The sequence below is a fragment of the Silene latifolia genome, chromosome 9, assembly GCF_048544455.1.
Source record: "Silene latifolia isolate original U9 population chromosome 9, ASM4854445v1, whole genome shotgun sequence".
NCBI lineage: Eukaryota > Viridiplantae > Streptophyta > Magnoliopsida > Caryophyllales > Caryophyllaceae > Silene > Silene latifolia.
Window position 1 is genome coordinate 5,618,221 of NC_133534.1, and position 25,347 is coordinate 5,643,567.

Below are 25,347 nucleotides of genomic sequence, written 5' to 3' on the forward strand. Positions count from 1 at the left end.
TATAACTCAAAAATATTACATATAAGCTCAGTTAAATTTGAGTTTTGACGGCAAAAAATATTAAAATATAACTTATAAACTTTAAAAAACTCAAAAACAATACACATAAACTCAAAAACTAATGAGGTCTGAGGTACTACATTCCATGGATGTTCCTATTTCTCGAGTCGGGTTTACGGGTCAGAGTGGGGGATCAAAGTTATCCAGAAAACCGTTGTTCACCCTTATCCTTCCTTCCCTCCACTCTTCCACCATCTCCATTCAAACAAACCATGCACACCTCCATTCTTACTACTCACCCAATTCCTCTCTTTTCCCCATTAAAATCCCTTCAGAAACCCAAACCCGATTCCAAATCAAAACCCGAATCCAAATCCAGACCCAAACCCATTTCATCCATTTACCCACAATTTCTCCTCCCTCCAAATTTCCATTTTTTATCCACCAAAATTTCAGCAATGAATGCTGCCAATTCAGCTCAAATGCTGACCCGAACCGACCCGGAATACGAACCCGAAAAGGATGAGTTGATTGTAGAAGCTTGTCTTACTAAGACCCTTCCACCTGCATTGACACTTCACCATGGTCTTCAAGCTTTGAAGGATGCCCTCCTTGAATTTAAGCTTAATCCACCTTCTTGTTCTTCTGGTTTTGTCCGATTTCAGGTAGTTTTAATGCTTACAGAATTAATTTATAATGCTGTTTTATGTAATTACTCTATGAATTAAGTGTGATTGAATTTGATTGATTTTTGCGATCTTAGTTTTTTATTGGTAGTTATGTGAATGTAGATGTTGTTGGTGTACTTTAGGATTTGGGATTGCATTATGTTGATTGTTTATAAACGCGGTATTTGCCAATTAGGTTTGGATGTCTATTGGTAGGGCAAGTTGTCGAATTTATCGAAGGGCTTGCTTGGAATTAGGGTAATTGTTATGGGACGATCAGGGTAGAAAAAAGGGAAAATGAGGGTGGTGGGGAATTTTCGCTGTCGGCCTCTTGTGTCATCGCCTAGGGGGGTAATGCATTAAAATACCCGTCACAACGAATATAATGTACTCCCTCTCATTCATCATAATCTTCCCCTTTGGTTTTGGCACAATACTTTAGGAAAAGTATTAAAATAGGAGTAAAAGAGTTGTGTGGGGTTGGTGATAGGAGAGAGGGATGAATTATTAGTAGTTAAATAAAGAATTGTGGGGCCAAAACATAAAGGAAAGTAATAAAATAGGAGTAAAAGAGTTGTGTAGGGTTTGGTGATAGGAGAGAGAAATGAATAAAATAAGAGTAAAAGTTTCTAAAAATAGAAAGGGGAACATTAGTTGAATAATCCGTTTCGGGAAAGAGGGAACATTATAGTGACTGGGAGGGAGTAGTAAACAAATGATTGGGACGGACGATACATTAGAATATATAATGATGTGAGATCATGAAGAAACAAGGGTTAGGTTGATTGCCAATTCCGAGAGTCCTATGTATGGTTGAGATTACTGTGTACTCTGATCAGTTCAGTGTGCTGAACATTCCTAATTGGTTGAGATTACTGTGTACTATTCTGAAATCAGTTATGACCCTCGTATCCATATCTACTTTCTATGTTTGATTGGCCGTTGAGCATCCTGAGTGCTGAATTGCTAATTGAAAGAGCCAGTGTGTAGGAGTAAGTGAACGAGTTTTTTTGTGAACTGTTTGCAGGTTGCTGTACCGCCTACTGCCAGTGCCCTGAACTGGTTCTGCTGTCAGCCTGAGTCATCAGGAGTGTTTCCCCAGTTTTACATGTTAAAGCAATCGGAGACCTTGAAAAATGAGCCTGCTTTAACTAGCAAGTCCCGCGGTGTTTTTGGAATTGGAGCTGCTGTTTGCTTCAGACATTCTGCTTCTAGCTCTGATAATTGGAACGCTTTTAAAAGGTAAAAGCAGTTTACACACCTTTAGTGCTTTTTAACTATACCATATTTTTGTGCTGTTGAAACTTTAGTTCATTTGGGTAAATTTCCGTTCTTTCTAGGCGTTTACTAGGCCGATTGATTGCAGAAGTTAGAGTGTTACTTTTTTGTTAAATGGTTGCCTTGTATATAAGTGTTGTATTTATCTGAACATGTTCTAACAAATGGGATAGTATCAGAGCCCCTTGGGGTAGCTGTTTCTGGTGGATAAGGATCTAATACTATAGGGTGTCAAACAGGATTTATAACTTTGTCAGTATGCTATGGGATTAGCATGAACATTAGCAGTGTGCTCATCTGGGTCACAACGGAATACAGCATTGGAGAAATGACTTTTTTAAGAACACTCTGTATCAGTCTCGTTTGAAATGTAGCTATTGTTGTGAGCTAGGACTGAATGCCCTTACGGCTGATGAATGCCTACCAGTCTTAGATATATTAATTTGCTTATAGGACTAGGTTAGAAAGTCATAATTTAAATGCAGATGCTGCTGAAGAATATTCTCTGGTCACTCTATGAATCCTATTACCAAGGATAGATTCCTGTTATCCTATTCAGAGGTTGGCCCGGGCATATTTCACTTGGAGATCATATTAGCTGACTCCAAATATTTTTTGGACTGAGGCTCTTTTGTTGGTCTGTATTAGTCCAATTTAATAGCTCGCATGATAGCGCGTTGTTACAGTTGGTGAGGGAATACATACAGGTGTGTATTTTTTTGTTTGATTTGGTGGACTCTATAAATTCAACAGGAGTCTTTGGTTTTTGAAGGTAGCTCTTTTTATGGCTTCTAATGGATAACATAATTGTGAATTTCCTTAAAACCTAGAGAGCCTCTGATAGTGTCCATAATGAGCAAAAAAAATTCCCTGTCAGTGCCCTTTTAATGGCTCCGCATTCTGTATTCTCGCACCACCATGAGCTGGCGCTCTAACCTAATTCGTGAACTATAACAAGGTGAACCTGTGAACCAAAGCCCTCATCTCCCAGGAAAGTGGAAATGACACCGCCATGATCTGCCCTTCATGTAATGCGCGTTTTTGGAGAAATTTGATAAATTATGATGATGGCATGACGGTGATCTGAAGAAGTTGTCCATTTTAAAAATGGTACATCAACAAAACTGTTTTTACCTTAGGAACAGACCCGGTATACTGATTGGAACAGTTCTTGCCATTTGACTTAATTTAATTTCGTCTTCATTCTGGGGGTGCTTATGTGACAGTTCATTTGATAGTCTTAGAATAAGGTCCGTTCCTTTTCTGGATTGCTCAAATATCTCTAAAAAACATGCAATAGTTTTCTGCAGATATTTGTTAGTCGAGTCACTCAATGTAACAGCCTACGGCTTCATTGGTGTCAATTACGACATCAAGTCAGCTATTATGAAGTGTGAGACTGCTTCGTTTTACTTTGTAATTCCCCAGGTGAATTTACGATCTTTCTACAAGAATCATTACTCTGCATTTCATTGATTGTCCCTTTTTTTAATGAGAAGTGATAAATCCATGTTTGTCTACTAGTTTGGGTATATGTTGCAGCAGGGCAGTGAACCTTTATATTGTGTTTCCTAGATTGAACTGAATGAATATGAAAGCTGCTGTATGTTGATGGGAACACTTGTTTGGGGTGGCTCCACTGGACAGAATTTGAATCAAGCGCTTCTTTCTTGTGAGAGATCTCTCTTTCAGGTACTCCGTACATGTTGCTTTCACCACTCCTGTACTGAATCTGTAGCCATTTGGTGACTCTTGCTGGCTGTTTACCGCTAATAATTCCTAGTGGCACGCATCTGTCTCCTGGCTTCATCGTCAACTGGCGATTTGTTAAATGCTCGCATGTAAAGAGTTGGCTACTGTTAGCTCTTTTACCCTTTTGGATTAATAGATGGCTATTGTTATCCTCTTTGTTTTCGGCGGAGCCACGTGCTTTCACAAACAGGAACTTGTTTTTTCTTCTTTTTGTAGATAAAATTATTCGTGATAGTTTGAGAGCCTATTTATCCATATCTCACTTTGCATATGGGCGTCACACCAATGGTGTCTTTTTGTACATGGGGGTCACTTTCTTGGTGTCTTTTTGTACCGGCCGCTAACCCTTTAATGGGTTAATTGTTCAAGGAATATTATCTCTCATAAAAAAATTTGTCCTTTTTTCTCTTTTGGCTCATTGCTCTTGCATCACTAATTTTCAATGATCCTTTTAGGCAGTTGATTACATTCCACCCATGTGGGAGACCTTCAATAGAAACATAATTGGTTCTGCTGCTCGGTGTTTCAATGTTGTCAAGGACGAGCAGTTAGAAATGGTATGTTTCTAGCTTGGTTTGTGCAATTCTCAAATAGCTAATGTTCTTCTGATGTCTTATCGTATGTTAAATGGTCGATAAGGTTAACTTATTTTAAATATGCATCCTACTTCCAACAGATTTATATCGACGCCCCGGCACTAGGAGCTTGTGATGATGCAGCTGCTTTGGAGGAAATGGTATCTCTTTCCCCTGGTAATGCTTTACTCTTAGATTGCATGTTCTAATCTAAGCGTGACGCTGTTTGTTGTATTTTGTTTTAAAAGTGTTTCAGTTTAACTAGTTTCATTCCCAAATTTTATTTTGCAGAAAAGTACCCTGTTGTCCTGTGAGTTCTGCATTAGGCTCTCCGTGGAGAATGCTTTTTGCACAAACATGGTAAATTCCTTTCTAATTGTGTCTGCATATGTGACCGCCTTTCTTGTTTAAGATTTTGAAGCCGTTAAAACATAATCTTGCGACTAAATTAAAAATCAACCAATTACTCACTGCTTAATGTTCTCAATCTTGCTTCATTGTGAAGCAAATTTATACTGTATTAAGTACTCTCATGAGTCACGAGGCCTTTGATTATGGTGGACTAGGGAGGATCCACATGTGTGTCCTTTTCCCTTAGGACGTAGAACAGACAATATATCTGCTAAAGTATTGACTGTTAATCATATAAAATCCATTCAGTGTCTGACAATTACTGTCAAGTGTCAACACTCAACCAAGACCTTCCCATGAAACTTCTACCTATGATGAGACCTGGGACATATGCAGTTTCTAACATGTCAATTAATTCGCCCACGAATAATGACTTGACGAGTGTTTCAAGAAACATTGTGCTACTTCATTAAGATCAATAGTTTCGTATAGGGAGCTCTTTCATGATATCATCCTTCTTGAGGTTGATACATGGTTTGAGTTCATATGGGAACATCTTCTAGAAGTTAATTGTAATTTTTTTTTTTTTTTGCCTTTTAGGTCACGGCTTTATTCTTAGCTGATTAGATTAACCGTTTTCTCCTTTGTCATACTAGAGTGCTAATAATATTATCATGATGATGATGATGATGATGTATTATGTAGCTTTCTCGAGCATAAAGCTCTATTTGCCTTTGTGATTGTTAGTTTGAGCAAATTGGTAGAACAAGTTTCACTCTGCAAGACTGTGCCAACATCAATGCTGTTTGGGCGTCCCTTATAATTGAAGAATGTTCTCGTCTTGGGCTAACGGTGAGATCTGGTGTTAAAGATATCTCTTTTATTGGTGACATATGTATGCGTAATCCTTAATTTGTTTTTCGTTCTTGTACTTTTGTTTACATATGTATGCCTAATCTATTTTCCATTCTAGTACTTTTGTGTAGCTCCAGGATCAAGATCATCTCCTCTTGCCGTTGCGGCGTCTTCTCATCCCTGTATAACCTGCATAGCATGCTATGATGAGCGATCACTTGCCTTTCATGCTCTCGGGTATGCTAGAGGGTCTCAGAAACCTGCTGTAGTTATTACAACCTCGGGTACTGCAGTTTCTAACCTCTATCCAGCTGTAAGTTACTCCAAACATTTTTTTGTCTCTCATCACTGACTCGTTAATGCTCTTTCATGCACTGACTCAATAGTGCTCTGATATCTTAAGGTTGTGGAGGCTAGTCAAGATTTTGTGCCGTTATTATTGCTCACTGCTGATCGCCCTTCTGAACTCCATGAGGCTGGGGCAAATCAGGCAATAGATCAGGTAAAATGGATTGGCAGTAGTTTTATGTCATTTCAATTTGAATATTCTACTTGTTCTCTATTAGCATTTGATATTTGCCTGATCTGTTTTGGTATGAATCCCCTTCCAAACATGTTTGGATTGAAGATTGAAGGTTGGCCCTGCAGTTGCTTTTTTGTTTTGTTTTGTTTTTTTTTTTTTGTTTTTTCCGTCTTATGTTTTAAGGCCTTATCTAGTTTTGTTTCTGATACTTGACCAAAGTTGAAACTTAAAACAGACTGGCCCATTAACAAGACTGCGAGTTATATTTATTTGTTACCATGTGATTCTCAATAATATAACAAAGCTTAATAAGTCATGGTGTTAAATAGTCCCATAGTAGGACAAGGTTTATTCTATCATCATCTATACCTCTTGATTTGTTAAGTTAACGTAAAGGTGCATGCATGATTTAACCCGCTGATTTTTTCATGCCTAGTATTAGGCATATGTGGTGTGAATGTGTGATAGGCTGAAAATATTACTTCATCAAGTATTCTAAAGACCTTAGCGTATTTATAACTCAGGTGAATCATTTTGGTTCATATGTGAGATTCTTCTTCCATCTTCCGCCACCAACTGATCATATCACGGCAAGGATGGTTCTCACAACGATTGATTCGGCTGTCTATTGGGCTACTTGCACACCATATGGTCCTGTTCATCTCAATTGCTCTTTCAGGGAACCTTTGGACAATAGTTCCAGGAACTGGGATAGGAGCATTCTGGATAAACTAGATTCTTGGGTCTCAAGCAGTCAGCCTTTCACTAAGTATATCAACTCGCTGAATTACACGCATGCAACCACTTTTGGATTAACTTCTGAAATTGAAAAGGTGATTCAGAATTGTGAGCGTGGGCTTTTGGTGGTTGGTGCTATCCACACAGAAGAGGAAATGTGGGCAGCTCTTGTATTAGCTAGACATCTTTCCTGGCCTATTGTAGCGGATATCTTGTCTGGTGTAAGACTGAGAAAGCTTTTAACATCTTCGAGAGAATATAATGAGAACTTTGTTTTTATTGATCATTTTGATCACCTGTTGCTCTGTGATGCTGCTATGAAATGGGCAAAAGTGGATGTAATCATTCAGGTTTGCTCCTTTCTCCGTACAAAGTTGTCTTTACTAGGTTTTGCTCCTTTCTTCCTACATAGCTGTCGTCACTTTTCTGCATGGTATCAAATCTCGTTTTGAGACCTGATTTGGTCATCGCAGCCTGATCTTGGAGATTGAGTTATAAATGCAGCCGGTTTTGCTTCGAAATATGCAATAACTTCACCTTGATAACTTGGTCTCAGTGCAATGTCGCTGCCGTTAATTAAACTATGTTCTTCTGTCTTTGATTTGTATGAAGTTTCTGGAGAGGAGATTACAGTTGTATTCCCATCACCATTCTCTTTGACCTTTTTCTCTTTTCACTTTTATAGTGTTCTTTCTCGTCATTGCTGTATGCCTCTTCCCAGAACTCCTAGAAAACCTAAGCTCTTGAGCTTGTCTTTACCGTTTTATCTCATGAAGTTCGTGCAATTATGGTTTTTCCTGGTCAAATTGTAATTGTACTGCAGTAATTGTTTACAGATTGGGAGCAAAATAACGAGCAAGAGGATATCTCAATTTTTGGAACACTGCATTCCTTGCCCGTATATAATGGTTGACAAACATCCTTGTCGGCATGATCCTTCACATATAGTGACACATAGGATCCAGAGCACAATTTCCGAGTTTGCTGCATGTCTTCTGAAGAGCATGGCTCCAAGATTATCCAGGAAATGGAGTAGCGGTCTGAAAGCAGTGGACTCAGTGGTAATGAACTATATATCAGATTGTTCTCACAGATGTAGCCTTTTTCTGTTTCCTTTTGAACTTCTTTCTATGGCAACGGGAAAATGTTGTTTCTAATGCATCAATTTGAAAGCTTATCCGTGAGTCTATCACTGTAGATAAGTTTCGGTCGTGGATCAATTAGAAGGTTATCTGTTTGTAAAAATTTGAAGAGAAATGTAGAGTGGATATCCGGTATCTCATCAAGATAGAGATCCTGCCTTTAATTGTATTGAATATCCTGCTATTGGTCTCAACTCAATACCCAGAAACTAAAAATATGAGTGAATGAACAGGAAAAGTAAAAAAAACAAAGCGTCTTGCTTGTGACGGGCTAATCCCGTCAAAGCTGAAGACCTCTCACAAAAAGGGAGAGGGGACAAGGTGGGGCACCCCCATGTGCTCCCCACTCACCTCTCATGGGTATTTTGTGAGAGGAAATGGTATCCGTCGCAAGCTTGTGACGGATATCGCCGTCTTCAATGAGATTTTGTGTAAAAAAAAGGGGTGGGGGTGGGGTTAAAGCTAATCTTTATCTGTAAATTGTCAAACTTCCGAGTACTTACTTTCACATTCTAACCTTGATTTGTATGTTTCCTTTACCGGCCATGTTGTAAACCAATGATGGCTATATGAGCAATATGCCTACTCTAGATATCAATCTGAGTACTCTTGACTACTCATCTAATTCATACTATGCCTCCTGTTAAAATTTTGATGTGAAACCTGGAAGAACCTCTTTTGCTGTATCTTCATGGGTCCATTGTTTCTGCTTTGTCAATCTAGCTGTAATAGTTCAGTTTTTGTTTGGTGCTCGGTTACAGAATTTTATGTGCACAAGCTTTATATCATAAGTTCATTCCTTACTATATCTATATGAATCTAATTTGGTGCTTTCTTTGAAGTTGCCCCCACACAACCTTGAACTTAAATGTTAATTGGTGACATATTTTAGGTGGCGTGGGCTTTATCTTTTCGAATATGCTCGGAGTACTCACTGACCGAGCCTTATGTTGCACATATACTTTCTGAAGTGCTTGTGCCAGAAACTGCTTTATTCATGGGAAACAGTATGCCTATCCGTGATGCAGACATGTATTCTCAAGGTGTTATTAGTTGCATTGATACAACTTCTCAGTTTGGGCTTCCTTGTCAGTGGATACAGACAGTTGGTAATAGGGGAGCTAGTGGCATTGATGGTTTGCTGAGTACTGCTACTGGCTTTGCTGTTGGATGCAAGAAAAAGGTAATCCCGTAATTTCTTGTATTATATGGTATACATGGCTTGATTGTGTGTAGTCTTGTTAGCCTCTATGTTGTCGTCTTAGTTAAGTAGAATTTTGGGGGAAATAGTTCTACTGGTAGACATCACTCATCGGCGAGCTGCTCATTTGTGAAAGAGTCAAAGATTGAATATTCTTTTTGCTTTGGTATTTAATGAGCAAAATCGACAGTACGTAGAAAGTGAAAAACCTGTTTGGCTCATACTTAACAAGAAGTCACAGTTGGTCCAACCGTCTGGTAAGGGTCTACGGGAATCATCCTTTATTGCAGGGGATAGGTTGCTCACTTCCGACTCCCCCCCTACTCTGCCTAAGGTGCGGGTTTTTTTTGAGGCACTGATGTAAATGATGCTGGTGCTGGTACTTACATTGCTTATGATTAGGTAGAACTGTAGAAGATAATTGCAATATGTCACCAATCTAAAATGCAATTTGTTACCAATCTGTATTAAGGAGTTTTTCCTCATTTTCTACTGGTTAAGTAACCTTCTCTTTCTGACTTCTACTTTTTAATAAAGGGGAAGTTGCAGGAGTTTAGATTGATTTTTTTTCCCTTTATAATCAAGTTGGATTGCAGTCTTGAGGCATTTCCATTCAGTGTTGTTTTATGGGTCTGCTTTCTTCTTCCAGTATTATGGGTCTTTTACTCTTTTTTATTGTCTTCGAATCCCAGCTGATATCATAAATTCTAGTAAAATGATTAAAAAAAGGTGATAATTTCCTAGTATATTGATTTTTTTGTAAAATATTTCTTTGATATTATTTAGTAATTTATATTTTAATTATTATGTCAGATACTGTGTCTAATAGGAGATGTTTCTTTCCTTCATGATACAAATGGGCTGGCAATCTTAAGCGCAAGGTAAAAAAATAATTTCACTTACATTGCATTTTTATTTTTCTGAAAAATGAAATTAATTTGTTGCAGTGCATTATCACGTGTAGATCTGTGCATATCACTCATAGATATCTTAATTATCGTCTTGTACAAAAATAATAGTATGTGTCATCATAAACATAAGAAGAGGATTTAGGTGGCTGAGCATTCCTTCTGCCAGTGAAGATGTCTTGTCAATAATATGTGTAGTAAATTTTATAATTTTTATCGCCCTAATTATCTGTAGTCGTAGCTGATTTCAGCGAGCATTGGTGGAGCGTGTGTCTATCTGAAGCATAAATAATTCTAAATTTTTGGCCGATCAGAGTAGTAATATATTGAACGTCATCTAGATTAATTAGGATTTAGGATCACATCATCAGTTTGAAGCTATAAGCCTATAACTAGCTAGACGGAGAAGTAATATCAGGATACTAATCTGCCATTTTGTTAACTTTAGAGCTGATGATTGAAAATTAATTTCTGTTAGTAAATGGACCAATGTGTTGTCCAAAATAGGTCACTACTGGGTTAACATCTCGCTTTGGTAACTTTGATCATAGGATGCACCGGAAACCGATTACAGTAGTTGTTATAAACAACCGCGGTGGTGGGATCTTCAGTTTTCTTCCTATTGCTGGAAAAACTGAGACACAAATATTGGAGAAGTACTTCTACTTAAATCACAACATTTCAATCAGCAAGTTGTGTGATGCGCATAGGTGAGGATTGTTCAATATCACATATGTTGTATTTGCCACTTCCTTTCTGTTATTGTTACTGATGTTCTGTCTTAAAGCAGATGAATTCTCATATTTTAGTTTCTTTATTTGCTTATATTTTCGATACAAAAAGTTCCATGTATGATGTCTCTTTTTCTGAAAATCAAAATGTGTCTTGTGGTTGTGGGTAGACTTGGCAACCACATTAGAGTGATTCTAAAACTGTGGTGGAGGAGTTTTTTTGTTAGTTCCATGTTAAAACTCTTCCATTCTCGCTTCTACATCATTCCAATATTTTGCTTAAATACTATTGAACAGGGTGAAGCATCTACTAGCGGAAACAAAACTTGAACTACAAAATGCTTTGTTCAAATCTCAACGGGCAGATGAAGATTACGTTATCGAAGTTTCAAGTTCCATTGACAGTAACACTGTGTTTCACAGGTTGGCAACTGGAACTATGTTTACTTATTTGTCTATTTAGCTGAATTGGTGGTTAATATTCCTGTTCTTCTACAGTGTTTTGAGAAAATATGCTAGTCAAGTGGCATCTCATGCTTTCACTGTCATGTCGCGTTCGTCTACTCCAGAATCTGCCCTAGATGAGTTCTTCTACAAGGTTGAGAAACTGGAGTACTGGTTGTATGGGTGAGTTTCCAAATGCTTAAAAAGCTCGGTGATCTTTTGTCATATTGATGTTTAGCAGCTGATACATATCTCAACTTTGTCTGTTTTAGAGTACATTTAAGTTCCCCACCAACTACCGTCTGTGTTAAAAGTGGCATGACAAGTTTTCTTAGACAAGGCTTTATTTTAGCTATTACTCTTGATGATGGAAGTACTGGATATGGTGAGGTGAGCATAGTTCTAGTTGAATAGATGATATGTGCTACTAAGGGGATTAGCTATATTAATTATGATATTTTCTCATGATTTTTATGAGCAGATTGCCCCCCTTGAAATTCACAAAGAAAGCTTGCAAGACGTGGAAGAGCAACTACGTTTTTTTGTTCATGTCCTGAAAGGAGCTACCATAAATGGTCATCTTCCTCTACTGGGTGAATCGTTTTCTGTGTGGATATGGAGAGTGATTGGAGTCCTGGTAAGAGCGTTCTTTTTTTGTGTGTGTGCATGTCAACGTATCCATCCTGCCAAATTATCAAATTGCACTTTGTGGTTGCATTTTGGCTTTCTTACCGTAACAATATCTGTTTGTAATGTTTTTCTACAGCCAATGTCTATTTTCCCAAGTGTACGATGTGGACTCGAGATGGCTGTTCTGAATGCTATCGCTGCTAGGCAAAATTGCTCCTTGCTTGATGTACTCTGGCCTCAATCAGATCAAGTCAGTATGATTCATCAACAGCCAGCAAGCATCGACATCTGCGCTCTTCTTGATTCCGATGGGCCTCCACAAGAAGTTGCAAAAGTTGCCTTTGATCTTGTGGAAGAGGGATTTCGTGCTTTAAAAGTAAAAGTAAGTGAAACATGATTGATTGAGTTGTAGCTGTGATTCATAATTTGAATGGGAGAAAAGCCTTAGATACTGTCATTTCTAAAATTATAGTATGATTCATTTTCAGCTAACATTGACCTGCACAGCTGCATTAGCTCCACCGGCACTACGACCCTTATTAGATCAAATCTGAGCATGTTAACGCTAAACTGTTGCAGGTGGCCCGCAGGGATGACCCCAAGGAAGATGCAGAAGTTGTGAAAGAAATAAGAAATAAGATTGGTGCTGACATAGAATTGCGTGTGGATGCTAACCGGAAGTGGACCTATGAACAAGCGATTGAATTTGGCTCCCTTGTGAAGGATTGTGGCTTGCAGTATATTGAGGTATAGCTGTTTTTCATGTTGGGTTGCTTAGATTGAAAGATGCACACTTATAAGTAGGTTTGCAGTTCGTGAATCCCTTTGAATCTCTCATTGTTTAGTTCAGGCCATCATTTACAATCTTTGTAACATGGTGAAAATGTTTGGGGCATTCTTATTTACTTGTTCATTTTCCGTACCCGGAAAAACTAGCCCAGAACAACTTAACTGAAGTGTGCATTTCCCCAGTTTCTACTTTCTACACTGGGTTCGGTTTAGTCCACAGCTGACCTAGTCACATCATAAAAAAGGGTGATGTCAAGCATAATTGTTTGTTGATGGCCAATGTAAATTTAGATCCGTGAAAAAATTGTCGTCTTTGCTCCTACTTGTTCTTTCACATGTGAGATTTTTGCTCCCATAATAAAAACATTGATCTCTCTCAAAGCCCAGAGCTCTAGAAATTTACTCTAAAAATTTTATAGAAATAAAGAATTTGTTAAATATAAATGGAGGATGAGCTTATGAACCTAGTAGTTAGACAAAATAAGCCGGATTGAACTATATCGATAATGAACATTGTTTATTTTGTTCTCTTAGGAACCAGTTGAGCTTGAAGTCGACATTGTGAAGTTCTGTGAAGTGACTGGTCTGCCTGTGGCTTTGGATGAAACAATTGACAATATTCAAGGACAGGTTCCTGATTCCTTGGCCAGATTCACTCATCCAGGAGTAGTTGCTCTTGTATGTCTTGGAGCTTTATTCTATTCGGAATATCTAGATTCAAGCTGTTCTGTATCCCCTGCATGGTTTTTTTTAAATAGTTTAATAATCTTATTGTTGTTTCTGTCAGGTCGTGAAACCAAGTGTTGTTGGTGGTTTTGAGAAAGCTGCGGCAATTGCATCATGGGCGCATATTAAGGGTAAATTGGCTGTTATAAGCTCCACCTTTGAAACTAGTATCGGCCTGTCGTCTTATGTTCAACTAGCACGTTATCTCGATATGAGAAGTGCCGACACATCTGAAGAATTCAACAAGGAGATGGGAGATTGTGTAGTTCATGGTCTTGGAACATATAAATGGCTTCAAGAAGATGTAACAGTTGACTCACTCGTTATATGTCGTCAACCACACAATCAATACCTGGGAGCATCTATTAGTGATGCTGATTATGTGCTGCGCAACTTTCAAATGAATCCCAAAGCTATCATAAGAAGTTATAGCGATGGTTGCATTTCTACCTATCAGCTTGATGTCAAAGTGGGAGATTTCTCGTATTTGATCAATGTGCATGAGACTGGGGAGAGTGCCGACGTAAGTGAATGTTCATTTTCAAGGATATATTCAAAACATGTGCTAATATTTATTTGTTTCAATATTTTTCATTTCCGATGGGGCAAAAGACTTATTTATTGGCTGTAAAATATGATATAATCAGTCAAAATTGCACATTTATTTGTACCTTTTGTGTCGTGTAGTTGCAGAGTCAATACATTTTACGACACAGTTTTCGCTGTCAGCCAACATGGTAAGGACACGTACATCTATAGTCAAGGAGCCTTTTAGGCAATGTCATGATTGATGTAGACTCACCCTGCCATTCCGTTTGATCATTATTAGATGAAGTGCTGATTCATCAAACTGAGTTGTATTTCATTTTACTTACGCCTTCTGTCTGCAGGATAATGTGCTTCTCTTTCTTCACGGATTCCTGGGAACTGGTCAGGATTGGATTCCAATCATGAAAGCTCTCTCAGGATCTGCAAAATGTATTTCCATTGACCTTCCAGGCCATGGGAGATCAAACATACAACCTTGTGAAAAATCTGATACAGTTGGAGTACCTAGTTTATCTGTTGAAGCAGTTGCTGCAGTATTGAGCCAACTTCTGGACAAAGCTGCTCCTGGAAAAGTCACTCTTGTCGGATATTCCATGGGAGCAAGGATAGCTTTGTACATGGCATTGAGATGTAGTGCCAAGGTATTATAGTATAGAGCTTTGGTCTATTCTTTCTATTACCTCATCCCATTTATGTTTTCCGCAAGATATTTTAACTTTCAACGTTAGTTTCTCAAAAATTATTTAGATAGATAAATTGTAACATTTGTCTAGTTGGATTGTGGAAAATATTGCTCAAAGATAATCATAAAAAGAAATATTTGTCAAAGTTGACGATTGTATAAATGATTGAACGAGATGGAAGGAGTTGTTCTTTGAGGAATGACTTTGTTGTTGATTTAGTATATGCAAAATTTTGGTAGGTTGATGGAGCCATAATTGTTTCTGGAAGCCCCGGTCTTAAGAACTCGTCAGAAAGAAATGTTCGAGCTGCCAAAGATGATTCTCGTGCACGCTCTCTCGTTTCTTTTGGTTTAGTTCCTTTTCTTGATACCTGGTATTGTGGTGATCTATGGAAGAGGTATCTTTTACTTCTCTTTTTTGTTAGAATCCCTATAAAATACTGTATGATGTTTTGCCCACACCCAGAAGGCCGGGATCTTATAAGAATCATCTTGATTTACAGCTTTAGAGAACACCCGAGTTTCACAAGCGTCGTAGCAAGTCGTTCACAGCACGATGATATCCACGGTCTTGCAAAAGCTTTGTCGGACTTAAGCATAGGAAGGCAGTCGTAAGTTTATATTCTCCTCTGACACATATCCACCTGAGTCCTGAGTGTCGTTTTTGGTATTTTTTTTTCCTGTCTTAATTACCTTATTTAAATTAAAAAAAATTATGTCCATTAAGGCAATTTTATGCTGATAGGTTTTGATATTAGAGGGGAGCAAATGCGGGCTAGCGAGCCTAACCTATGTAATATTTGAAAATGCTCTGCTCACACCCGCTTCCTTTGTGGGTCAGGTCTAAACGTCTAATGGGCAGCCAATGAACAACTCTAACTTGTATTACTTGCATTATCAGTCTGACAGTCACGATTTTATTGGTGACAGACCGCTGTGGGAGGACTTGAGGGACTGCAAAACACGACTGCGGTTTATCGTGGGTGAGAAAGACACAAAATTCAAGAAGATAAAACAGCAGATATGCAACGAAATCGGTCAAGCTGGAAATTATGATGCAGTTGAAGTTCCTGGCTGTGGACATGCTGTTCACTTGGAAAACCCTCTTGGTCTTGTCATACTAATCAGGGAGTTCCTTACAAAAACCAGATAGTGAGAAACATCAAGTTACAACTCTCAGGTAAAGCTAATTGCCTGTTCCTTGGTATCTAGTCCCCCAATCCACAACTGTTGTCGAAAAATGTTGCAGGAGAAAAATATTTCCTCCGTCCCAATGATTTGTTTACCTTCAACTAAAATACCCCTCACAGAGAATAAAAAGGGTAAGATGAACGATTAAGACGGTGGGAGTATCATTTACAGCAAATGACCAATGCTCATTTACTTTAAAAATTTTGGCTGATGAAATCTAAAAAAATGGAAAACCTCTGTAGTGTCTTTGTATGCACAATGCCTTCAAAGCACTCAATAGTGGCCTTTGGAAGTTCGTCATGTGAACTTAGTCTTACCCGTGTGCTAAAAACAGCGAAATGTTATGTTGTTTTTGGCAAAACGGAAAATGTACTAATAAACTAATTACTCTGTAATCACATTAACTAGAGTGTTGTGCCTAGGAACTATAAGGGCTTAGCTGGTAAACAATTGCGGGTGGTACCTGTAATCTGGGTCTGAAACTCGTCATCACAAAAACTCTCCCATGGCTTCCTTTTCACCCAAAAAACGATAGTAAGAAAGATATACATAAACTGATATGGTTTCTAATATTAGGATGGATTTTGGGATAGAATTAACACGGGTTTGTTACAGCTTTGGCATATACACACGCCTTTGACGCAGCAGCTTGCATATCCCTGGCAAACTTGGGTGCAGTTGATCATTCTTGGACATTCAAACGGTCCTCTCGCTTCACATCCTGGAGTACCTAATAAATTGTATCAAGATACCACATTTAACTTGTACTGTAATTTCTTGTATTTTATAAGGGCGGTTTTACGCAGCCGTTCAGTAATTATTTTGTATTTTTAAAACAGCATGTATACAAGAAAAGGTTCGATAATCCTTCTATCCTTTGTAACAAAGATATAATGAACTTATAAAGGTGATTTTGATGCTGACGGGGTTTGAGGCCAGGTCATGAGTCATACCTCTCATGACTTTACAAATTAAGCTCACGTAAGTTGTGAATAAATCGATATTCTTGCAATAAATTAGGTAAAAGAGACGTGAAAGCCGAGAAATTACCTGGTTTCATGACAAAAAGGATGGCAAAGAACAAAATCTTGAAGCCACACATATTTTTCTGAAAATGTGTAATAGATGGGAATGTGGGATGATGTACTTCCAAGTTCCAAATGAGTGAAATTTTCTTCTAAGGGTGTCTTTAACTTGAACATGAGATATATGTTCTTGCTGAAAATTTCATTTATAGAACTTACAGAAATCATTAAAATAACATGATAATGTACGGTATGACTTAGCTTTTAGATGTATACAAAGCATGATTTCTTACTTGTTTTCATTTATTTACTATGTGGAAAGTAATGAATTTGATCATATTGATTGGAAAAATACGTGACAAATACATGACTATTTCATGGCGCTCATTAATGCTACACGAGCTAAGTTCGCGGTTTCATTCTTCTTCGGGTTTTCTCTCTAGCATTCTTTTTTGTCACAGCGTAATACGGAGTAAATTATATTTTATTTTATTTATATGGACGACGGATGCAAGTAGCTAATCTATCTTATTTTAACAATTTGTGAATGGAGATGATCGGAGAATACCCAAAAGAGACTGTTTATAGCATTGCTCTAAGACCTATGATATCGAGCGGAAATTAGTCAAGTTGTTGGCAACTTACATTAGGTTAAGAGTTACCGTCCCTTGCTAATCACTTTACTAATAAATTAAACTAATTACTCGTATAATCTACGGAGTATGTACTTATTACAAAGAGAAACAAACCATGTCATATAGTTGTTGATGCATTAACCAACCACTTGATAGAAGCTTGCCCCCCTTAAAACGGAAATGGATCATCTCCATTTCTTTCTCTCCAATTCCTCTCCATTTTCTCTTTTAAACTCATTTAATAATAATTTTCCCACCAAACATCATTATCCCTTTATTTTTACCTATAAATTTTGAGCCGTTTGATGATGCCAGAATATGATCTGGACCACCGAAAGGAAATGACTTCTCCATTTCTTTTTAGGAAATGGAGAGAAACTCTCCTCCCTTAAAACTACCACATAATAGGTTTGATTATTATGTATTAGGTAAGTTATTCACCTTCTGTCTAAAAAAAAAACATAATATTTGCCAATGAATTTTTTGCAAAATATGTGATTATAAAAAACTTAGGATACTTCCCATTATTTTCTAGCTCCCGGAAAACAATTCGCTCATCCTCAAAGACGAGTTGTTGTCTGACTTGTCTCGACTATCGGCTGTTGTATCGAGTTTAATTGTTGAAAACGTATAATAAGCTCGAAACTCAAGATATTTAAATAAAGATAATCCTAATATCTTAACTTTGTCGTCTGAAATTGTAAATGTTTTCCTATTTTACGGTTAATAAAGTTGGTAACTAATTTTATCCGATATAAGTTGTTTTTTTGTTTGTTTACTTTATTTCTTGAAGCCGTTAATTAAATTAATGTTCAAAATCGATATTTATGAAACTGAAAGTGATTTTTTTCCGTGGTTGCACTTCTATTTGTAAAGTTTTGATACGTTTATTATCTACCTAAAAACCATACATTAGACTAGTTTTATACTCATATGTACCTCTTTCTTTTTTCCTTATATGAGCTAATAACTTGGTTATACGTATACAACAGCATTACACAAAAAAAAATCATTTAAAAAACTCTGAAGTTAAAACGGACCTCCTTTAATTTTTTTTTTTTTTTATATATATCATTCTCACTTGTCGAGACACTTTCTTTTCTCTTCAATATCTCTTAAAATATAAGAAAAAAAATCATGAAATGTATATTCATTAGCTCATATGAAAATTCTTTTTTATAAGGAATTTATTGGTATAATTTTATACTCCCTCCTATTCAGCTTATAGTTCCCTTCGTTATACTGTAATACTCTTCACATATATTTGAGAAAAGGAACTTATAGGCGGAGGAGGATTGAGTATAACTTTTGGACTACTTTATTTTTGTAAATATTTAAGTCAAAGAGTCACCTCGAAAAAACAAAAACGTCATAAATACAAAAACTGATGGAATATATTCAGTTTTAGTATTAAAAAAAATGAATCCAAAAAATAAAATAAAAAGAATGTGGACATAATAAAGTTTTTGTATGATATCCAATTTACATAAGAGGAAGAATATTAGCATTAAATCAAAATATAACAAATTAAGAAGATGTGAAAAAACAAAATGCACTTAATCAATTTTATTAATTACTTTTACTCGTACTATAAAATGAGCCAAAACTACACAACATTATTTCAAGCCAAAAAAAAAAAACATATTGATCATAGTATTTTCCCTAGTTAATTCACAAATACAAAGTGATTATAATTATTATTATTATGGATTCGAAATGTTTCATGATAATTATGTTTGTCACACTTCTAATAGTAGCACCAGGTAATATAATTTGTTCTCGTTTTCATTTCTTATATCTAGCATTCTAACAATATCGATCTACACATGTCATCTCGTATGCATGCAGTGGTGGAATCAAGATTTAAAGTTTGGAAAATGAAAAGTTGATTAAAAACATTGGAAAAGACATAAAGATTTTAACTCAAAAGTTTCGAGTTTTTATTTCATGGGGATGATTGCCCTTAGTAGTCCTCTCGTTCCTTCAGTGGTTTGCACGTGTGCATATTTTTTCATATGAAAACAAAAAACCCGACTAAAAAATGTCACATGTATTTACTATATAGTCCCGAAATTTAAATCTCGACTCTGCAAATGAAGTTATTTGAGTTGTACAACGAATTAAGTTAACTTTAAATCTCGACTTTGCAAATGAAGTTATTTGAGTTGCATAATGAATTATGTTATTTTGAGTTGCAGGATATAAGTTTGTCTGGTTTATAAAATTTGTATTCTACTTTTATCACTCGACACTTCATATTAGATGAAATATTAGGTTTCATAATTATCGGTGATAAATTTTCTGATCTCGATAAGTGTCGGATTCGATAAACAACGTAGATGGGAAGGGATTTACCGACTTCCTTAATAGATGGTGCACTAAGAGCATCAATTTGAGCGATAAAGTTGGGAAGATAAATTTCCTTAATTGAATCTTCGATTATTTTTGAATCTCTAAAAAAATTATGTTAGATGGTTTATTATCATTAATAATCAATAGTACTTTATTTTCTTAATTTGATTTAAAGCTTTAATTTCTTTTAATATGATTATGAATTTATGATCTTATAACTCTAACCATCAAATCATCAATGTTTCTAAGCTTCTCACAAAGGCTTAATGATATCTCCATTTACTACCTCTTCCTATTTTCCTCGAATCCAATTACGAGTCCAAAAACCCTTATAGACGACAATCATCTACACAATTATGGAAAAATTTACGGGGTCAATTTTGCTACATTTATTAAGTTAAAAAGATAGATTGCACATAATATCAAACTTAGGGGTAGTTTGCTATATTTCCTGTTAACGAATATTTGTCTCAAGCCCAAATCATGTTTCATCTGCGCAACTGCGCCCCGTCTGTACTGACGAGACCTACAATCTGTGACAAGTTCAGAAACCCCGGCTACCATAATTGTACAACGAAATTATAATACTGTCAACTTCAATTTTCTATCTGAAAAACATCATCAGCAGATAAGGCACATTGTTGAAGTTTGTCATTTGAAATCCCTAGACAATTTAGGCTTTTGAGGCAAGGATGTCTCTAATATAATCCTCTCGGTAACTTATTAACCATTCTTGATTGAGAGTATGAGTGTTTCCAAGGGAATAAGCACGCCGACTCTCCTCCAAGGGGTCAGCCGTGTAAGTTGAGTTCTCTTGTAGGTTGCTGGTACGTCTCTGTCCTTCCGCACGTTTCTTATAATTCTGGAACACAAAGTTGACAATTTCAAAGGAACCAAAGTTCAAAAGGATTGCCTAATATAAATATGGAGCGTCTCAATCATTTGTTTAACTTTTAATAAGTCGAGAGAGGGAGGTAAATTTACCAGGAGTCGGGAGGCCACTACTCTTTTAGTTAAGTTGTTAACATTGCCCATCAATTCTAGTATGTCCGTGGCAGACGCTTCTGTAATTAAGATAGATGTCAGAGTTAGTAATATGTACTCCCTTCTTGTCTATTACTCTCTCCGTCCCTATCATTTGTTTAGCTTTGTTAAAACACTCCGTATAAATAAATAAAAAACGTAAACAAATGATTAGGACAAGCGGTTATAAATCTTCAATAGAAAAAAAAAAACTGGAGAAATAGCAGAGTAGCACAAAGAGCAAGTATCTTGTTAATTTTAGTAGAGTTATTTTATATATGGAGTAAAAAAACAAACCGAAATCAAATCGATCCGAAGAAACATATTGGATGGAGGAGATTATAAGAAATATTAAAAGATTTAAAGAATTTAAAGAAGAAGACATAAACATACGTTCAGCACCACCTAAGGAATTGACTGCTTCAACAAACTTGTTACGCAACTCCGGTGTCCATTGAAAAAGAGTGCGATGCCGACGTGGCTGTATGGAACCCGGATTAGTATGAGCCGCCGGTTGAATATGAGCAGTGAAACCCGGATTATTATGAGCCGATAACGGTTCATTATTATCAGATGGTTGATCCATTGCTAAACACTTCTTTCGTGTCGATCAAATAAACAAGATGTGTTTCTTTAGGTAGGGTTTTATACGAGTAAGAAGGGTCGGAACCGGGCCCTGGCTTCTTGGGCTTCAGCCCGATATGCGTTTTAAAATAATCAAAAATGAATAAATTAACACAAATTCTCATTTACAGTGCTATTATCCGCCTTAAACTTAAGGTAGGTTAAATATTGTATACCGTTTGTATAGTGAATTTGGGTTTTATTTTCAAGCCCTAATATGGGTCGGGTTTTGTAACTAAAACCCAATGGTCTGGATCAAACTAAGACCTACTCTAGTTCAAAGAATTTGAGTTTTTTAAACGCTTTATAAGACGGTTGATTATGCGGATTGACATGATCATATAATTGTACGGGCCTTTTTCCAAAAGATAGTGTATAGTATGTGAAATTTTAATGTATGCAGCAACTCTTCAGTTAATAGACTATACCTCATGTGGTATAGTATTAATATACAACCAAGGCTAGTTTAGTCTTTTCCATCCCTAATTTTTATTTTCCTAATTTATGTAAAACTAAATCAAAAATTTTGCAACTAAATGTTCAACGCAGTCCAAAATTTTCTCCCTCTCTCTCTCTCTCCATATTTTTCTAACTGATTTCAATTATGCAGTTACTCAATTATCTATTCCATCAATATTATTTTTTCATCTATAGTAATTCACAATCTTTAATCAGAATCAAAGATCTATACAAGAGTTATAATATATGGATGATGAAGTTTTTACGGTGGATGATTAAAATTTATCACCAGCAATAGAGAACGGAGTTTCTAAGGAATTTGGAATGTCAATGAAAATTGCTGCTTTTAATCAAGTATCAATGAATTTGAAAAGACAACTAGATGAGAAATCTCCTTGTCAAGGTAATAATCGTTAGTTTTATGTGTTACGTCAATATATTTGTACTGAAACTTAGAATTTTCGTCATTAAATCCATGAATTTTTGCAATGGTATCTCATAGAAGATATGATTTGCGTCAATTTTACAAGGCTAAACTAGCTCGATAAGTCATTGAAAAGCTCATTATTTTTTCGACTTTGAATATATGTTCGGCTCGATAAGTCTCTTGAATAGCTCGTATAGGTTGTGAGTTTTGCTCTGTTTGTTTGATATATATTAAAATTTTAATAGCTTGATAAGTCTGTTGAATAGCTCATTAATTTTTCGACTTTGAATATATGTTCGGCTCGATAAGTCTGTTGAATAACTCGTCTAGGTTGTGTGTTTTGCTTTGTTTGTTTGATATATATTAAAATTTGAATAGCTCGATAAGTCTATTGAATAGCTCGTTAATTTTCCGACTTTGAATATATGTTCGGCTCGATAAGTCTGTTGAATAGCTCGTATAGGTTGTGAGTTTTGCTCTATTTGTTTGATATATATTAAAACTTTAATTTTGTTCGGGAAAATTACATGGCAGCTCAATAGGTTACTAGTATTGCTCATGACTGTTTGATATATATGATGATTTTACATTTGCTCGGTAAATTTACATGATAACTCAGTGGGTCGGTGGTTTTTGCAATTGGTTTCATAGTTTTGGCATCATACGTTGTATAAGATACTAGTAATTCTCTTTTTTTTTTTTTGCATCTTGTATCCTCAAGAATCAGTTGTGGACGAAGGTATTTTGGTAGATGAAACAATAGATTTATCATCACCAATGGCTAGTGAGACTTCTAAGAAAATTGATACTTCAATGGAAATAGTATTATTGAATCAATATCAATGGATTTGGAGAAACATTATGAAGCTATATCTCCTCGTAAAGGTAATAGTTAATAACTGTTTGTTTACTCAATAATTTTATTGAATAGCTCAGTAAGTTACTTGTCTTGCTCGATATGTTTTGCGTATAATACATTATTAACTTAGCTCGGAAAATTTATATGATACCTCATTAAATCATAATTTGTTAATATCGTAAATAGACGTTGAACGGTTATTTAATCTAAATGTAATACGTCATTAATATATTTTTTCAGGTGCCAACAATTCTTTTTCTTGTGTTGAAGCTGAGCAATCGGAATTGATTGGGCGTATATTTGATTGACGATGCTTATGAAGCTTATTCAAAGCCGCTAAGACTCGTGCAGAGAAAGGGGGAGATAGAGCTGGAGTTGTGCCTCTTACTAATAATCATGGTAATAGCCACGTCGATCTTCACGATATTCTGATGTCGTCGTAGGATTATCATCTATAGTTTTTTAAACTTGTAATTTAACTTTGTTGAAACTTATTTAGTAGTAGTTGTAGTCGTTTAATTCAGTGTGTTTGTTTCGTATGGACACAAATTCTATTAGTTTATGGTTGTATTTATGATGAGATTTAAAAGATGTGTCATAGTCATGGTTTATTGCAATTTAGCGTATTAAATTACCGAGCTCGAAATCTTTCTTACGCAGCTCAAATTCTTTCTTGCGGTCTTGCGGAGCTCGAAAAGTAGTCATGGTTTATGCAATCTAGCGTAAAAAATTACAGAGCTCGACATCTTTCTTAAGTAGCTCGAATAGTTACATACGTAGCTCGACATCTTTCTTAAGTAGCTCGAATAGTTACATACGTAGCTCGAAACCTTTCTTCCAAAAATTTGTACGTAGTCATGTTTATTTCAATTTAGCGTATAAAATTACAGAGTTCGAAACCTTTCTTTTTTAGCTCTAATAGTTACGTACGAAACCTTTCTTGCAAAAATTTATACATAGTCATGGTTTATTGCAATTTTTAACGTATAAAATTACAGAGTTCGAAACCTTACTTACGAAGCTCGAAACCTTTCTTTCGGAAATTTGTATATAGTTATTGTTTATTGCAATTTTAGCGTATAAAATTACAGAGCTCGAAACATTTCTTACGAAGCTCGAAACCTTTGTTACGGAGCTCGAAAAGAAACCCCAAATTGTATCATATAAAACTCGAAATCTTAGAATATGCCCAAAAAATACAGTCATGTAATTCCAATCTTGTACCTCAAACATGAAATAGTTATTATCTTAAAAAACAACATACATAGTTACGATCTATAAGAAAATTTCGTATAATAAATCACTTGGAGACTTTTTGAACTAGCTCATCAACCAAAGAACATGCTTTTGATTTAACTTCATTTCCCACATAGTTGACAATCTCGAAGGCGTATTTGATTCTAAAGTTATGCAGCGACTTGAACTTTCTTTTTGAGTAGGTGATAATTTGTTGATGAGTTTCACTACTTTTGCCGGAGACATCCTTGTCTCCAAGCGAGGAAACATTTTCAGATCATTGTCGTCGTCAGTGTCTTCTTCTTCATCATTTTTTGATCTTTTCAAAGGTCTAATAAAAAGAATAGACAAAACCAATTAGGAAATAAACTAAAACAAACCTAGTTTGTAGTATTAAATTGTGAACTCAAAATCTTTGCATGAAAACTCGTAATCTTTACACCATAGCTCTACATGTTTATGTAATTTCAACATTTTTACATAATAAATAAAAGATACTATACATTAAAGCTAATAGCTCAATAAATTGCACAGAAGAATGCGTGTGACCTGCAAACTCAATATGAGGAGCAAAAGAAACTCGAAGACCGAAACTCACATTAAATTTTAAACTCAAAATCTTTGTATGAAAACTCGTAATCTTTACACAACAGCTCTACATCTTTTATGTAATTGAACATTTTTACATACTAACTAAAAGATACTATATATTAAAACTAATAGGTCAATAAATTGCACAGAAGAATGCGTGTGCCCAGCAAACTCAGTGTGAAGAGCAAAAGAAACTCGAAGACCGAAACTGAGATTAATAGACAAAAAATTCCATCTGCTTAACAGACGAAAAATTTCATGTGCTTAACAGACGAAAAATTCAATCGTGCCCTGCAAACTCAAATTAACATGGTTGTGGAGTCATAAGTTCATATGTTTCAATGTCAATGTAGTTGCTTCATTTTTCATTATTGATTTCCTAT

At 36.0% G+C, this 25,347-nt stretch overlaps 2 protein-coding genes across 4 annotated transcripts; one reads left to right on the forward strand and one right to left on the reverse strand.

The window, feature by feature from the left end:
- Positions 1-188: 188 nt before the first annotated feature.
- LOC141598855 (protein PHYLLO, chloroplastic) lies at positions 189-16,598 on the forward strand. Of its 3 annotated transcripts, none has more exons than XM_074418662.1 (28): positions 189-665; positions 1,696-1,910; positions 3,257-3,374; positions 3,522-3,638; positions 4,154-4,255; positions 4,375-4,434; positions 4,565-4,633; positions 5,372-5,476; positions 5,598-5,792; positions 5,883-5,981; positions 6,527-7,090; positions 7,577-7,801; positions 8,775-9,065; positions 9,897-9,964; positions 10,543-10,701; positions 11,020-11,145; positions 11,221-11,349; positions 11,439-11,556; positions 11,648-11,803; positions 11,933-12,178; positions 12,376-12,543; positions 13,120-13,263; positions 13,373-13,834; positions 14,202-14,501; positions 14,783-14,940; positions 15,046-15,153; positions 15,473-15,722; positions 16,349-16,598. In XM_074418662.1, exons 1-27 carry the CDS (start codon positions 273-275, stop codon positions 15,693-15,695), a joined length of 5,118 nt encoding a protein of 1,705 aa, XP_074274763.1. In that variant the 5' UTR covers positions 189-272; the 3' UTR covers positions 15,696-15,722; positions 16,349-16,598. The 3 variants fall into 3 exon arrangements, with proteins under 3 accessions (XP_074274763.1, XP_074274765.1, XP_074274764.1); XM_074418664.1 differs by having other exon boundaries at positions 218-665; positions 4,375-4,450; XM_074418663.1 differs by having other exon boundaries at positions 255-665; positions 3,247-3,374.
- A 3,691-nt stretch (positions 16,599-20,289) lies between these two features.
- Positions 20,290-21,369, reverse strand: LOC141602370 (protein PHOSPHATE STARVATION RESPONSE 1-like). The gene is made up of 3 exons (XM_074422667.1): positions 21,162-21,369; positions 20,730-20,809; positions 20,290-20,607 (listed from the first exon to the last, which is right to left on the reverse strand). The coding sequence occupies exons 1-3, from the start codon at positions 21,352-21,354 to the stop codon at positions 20,419-20,421; spliced, it is 462 nt and encodes a 153-aa protein (XP_074278768.1). The 5' UTR covers positions 21,355-21,369; the 3' UTR covers positions 20,290-20,418.
- Positions 21,370-25,347: the final 3,978 nt, after the last annotated feature.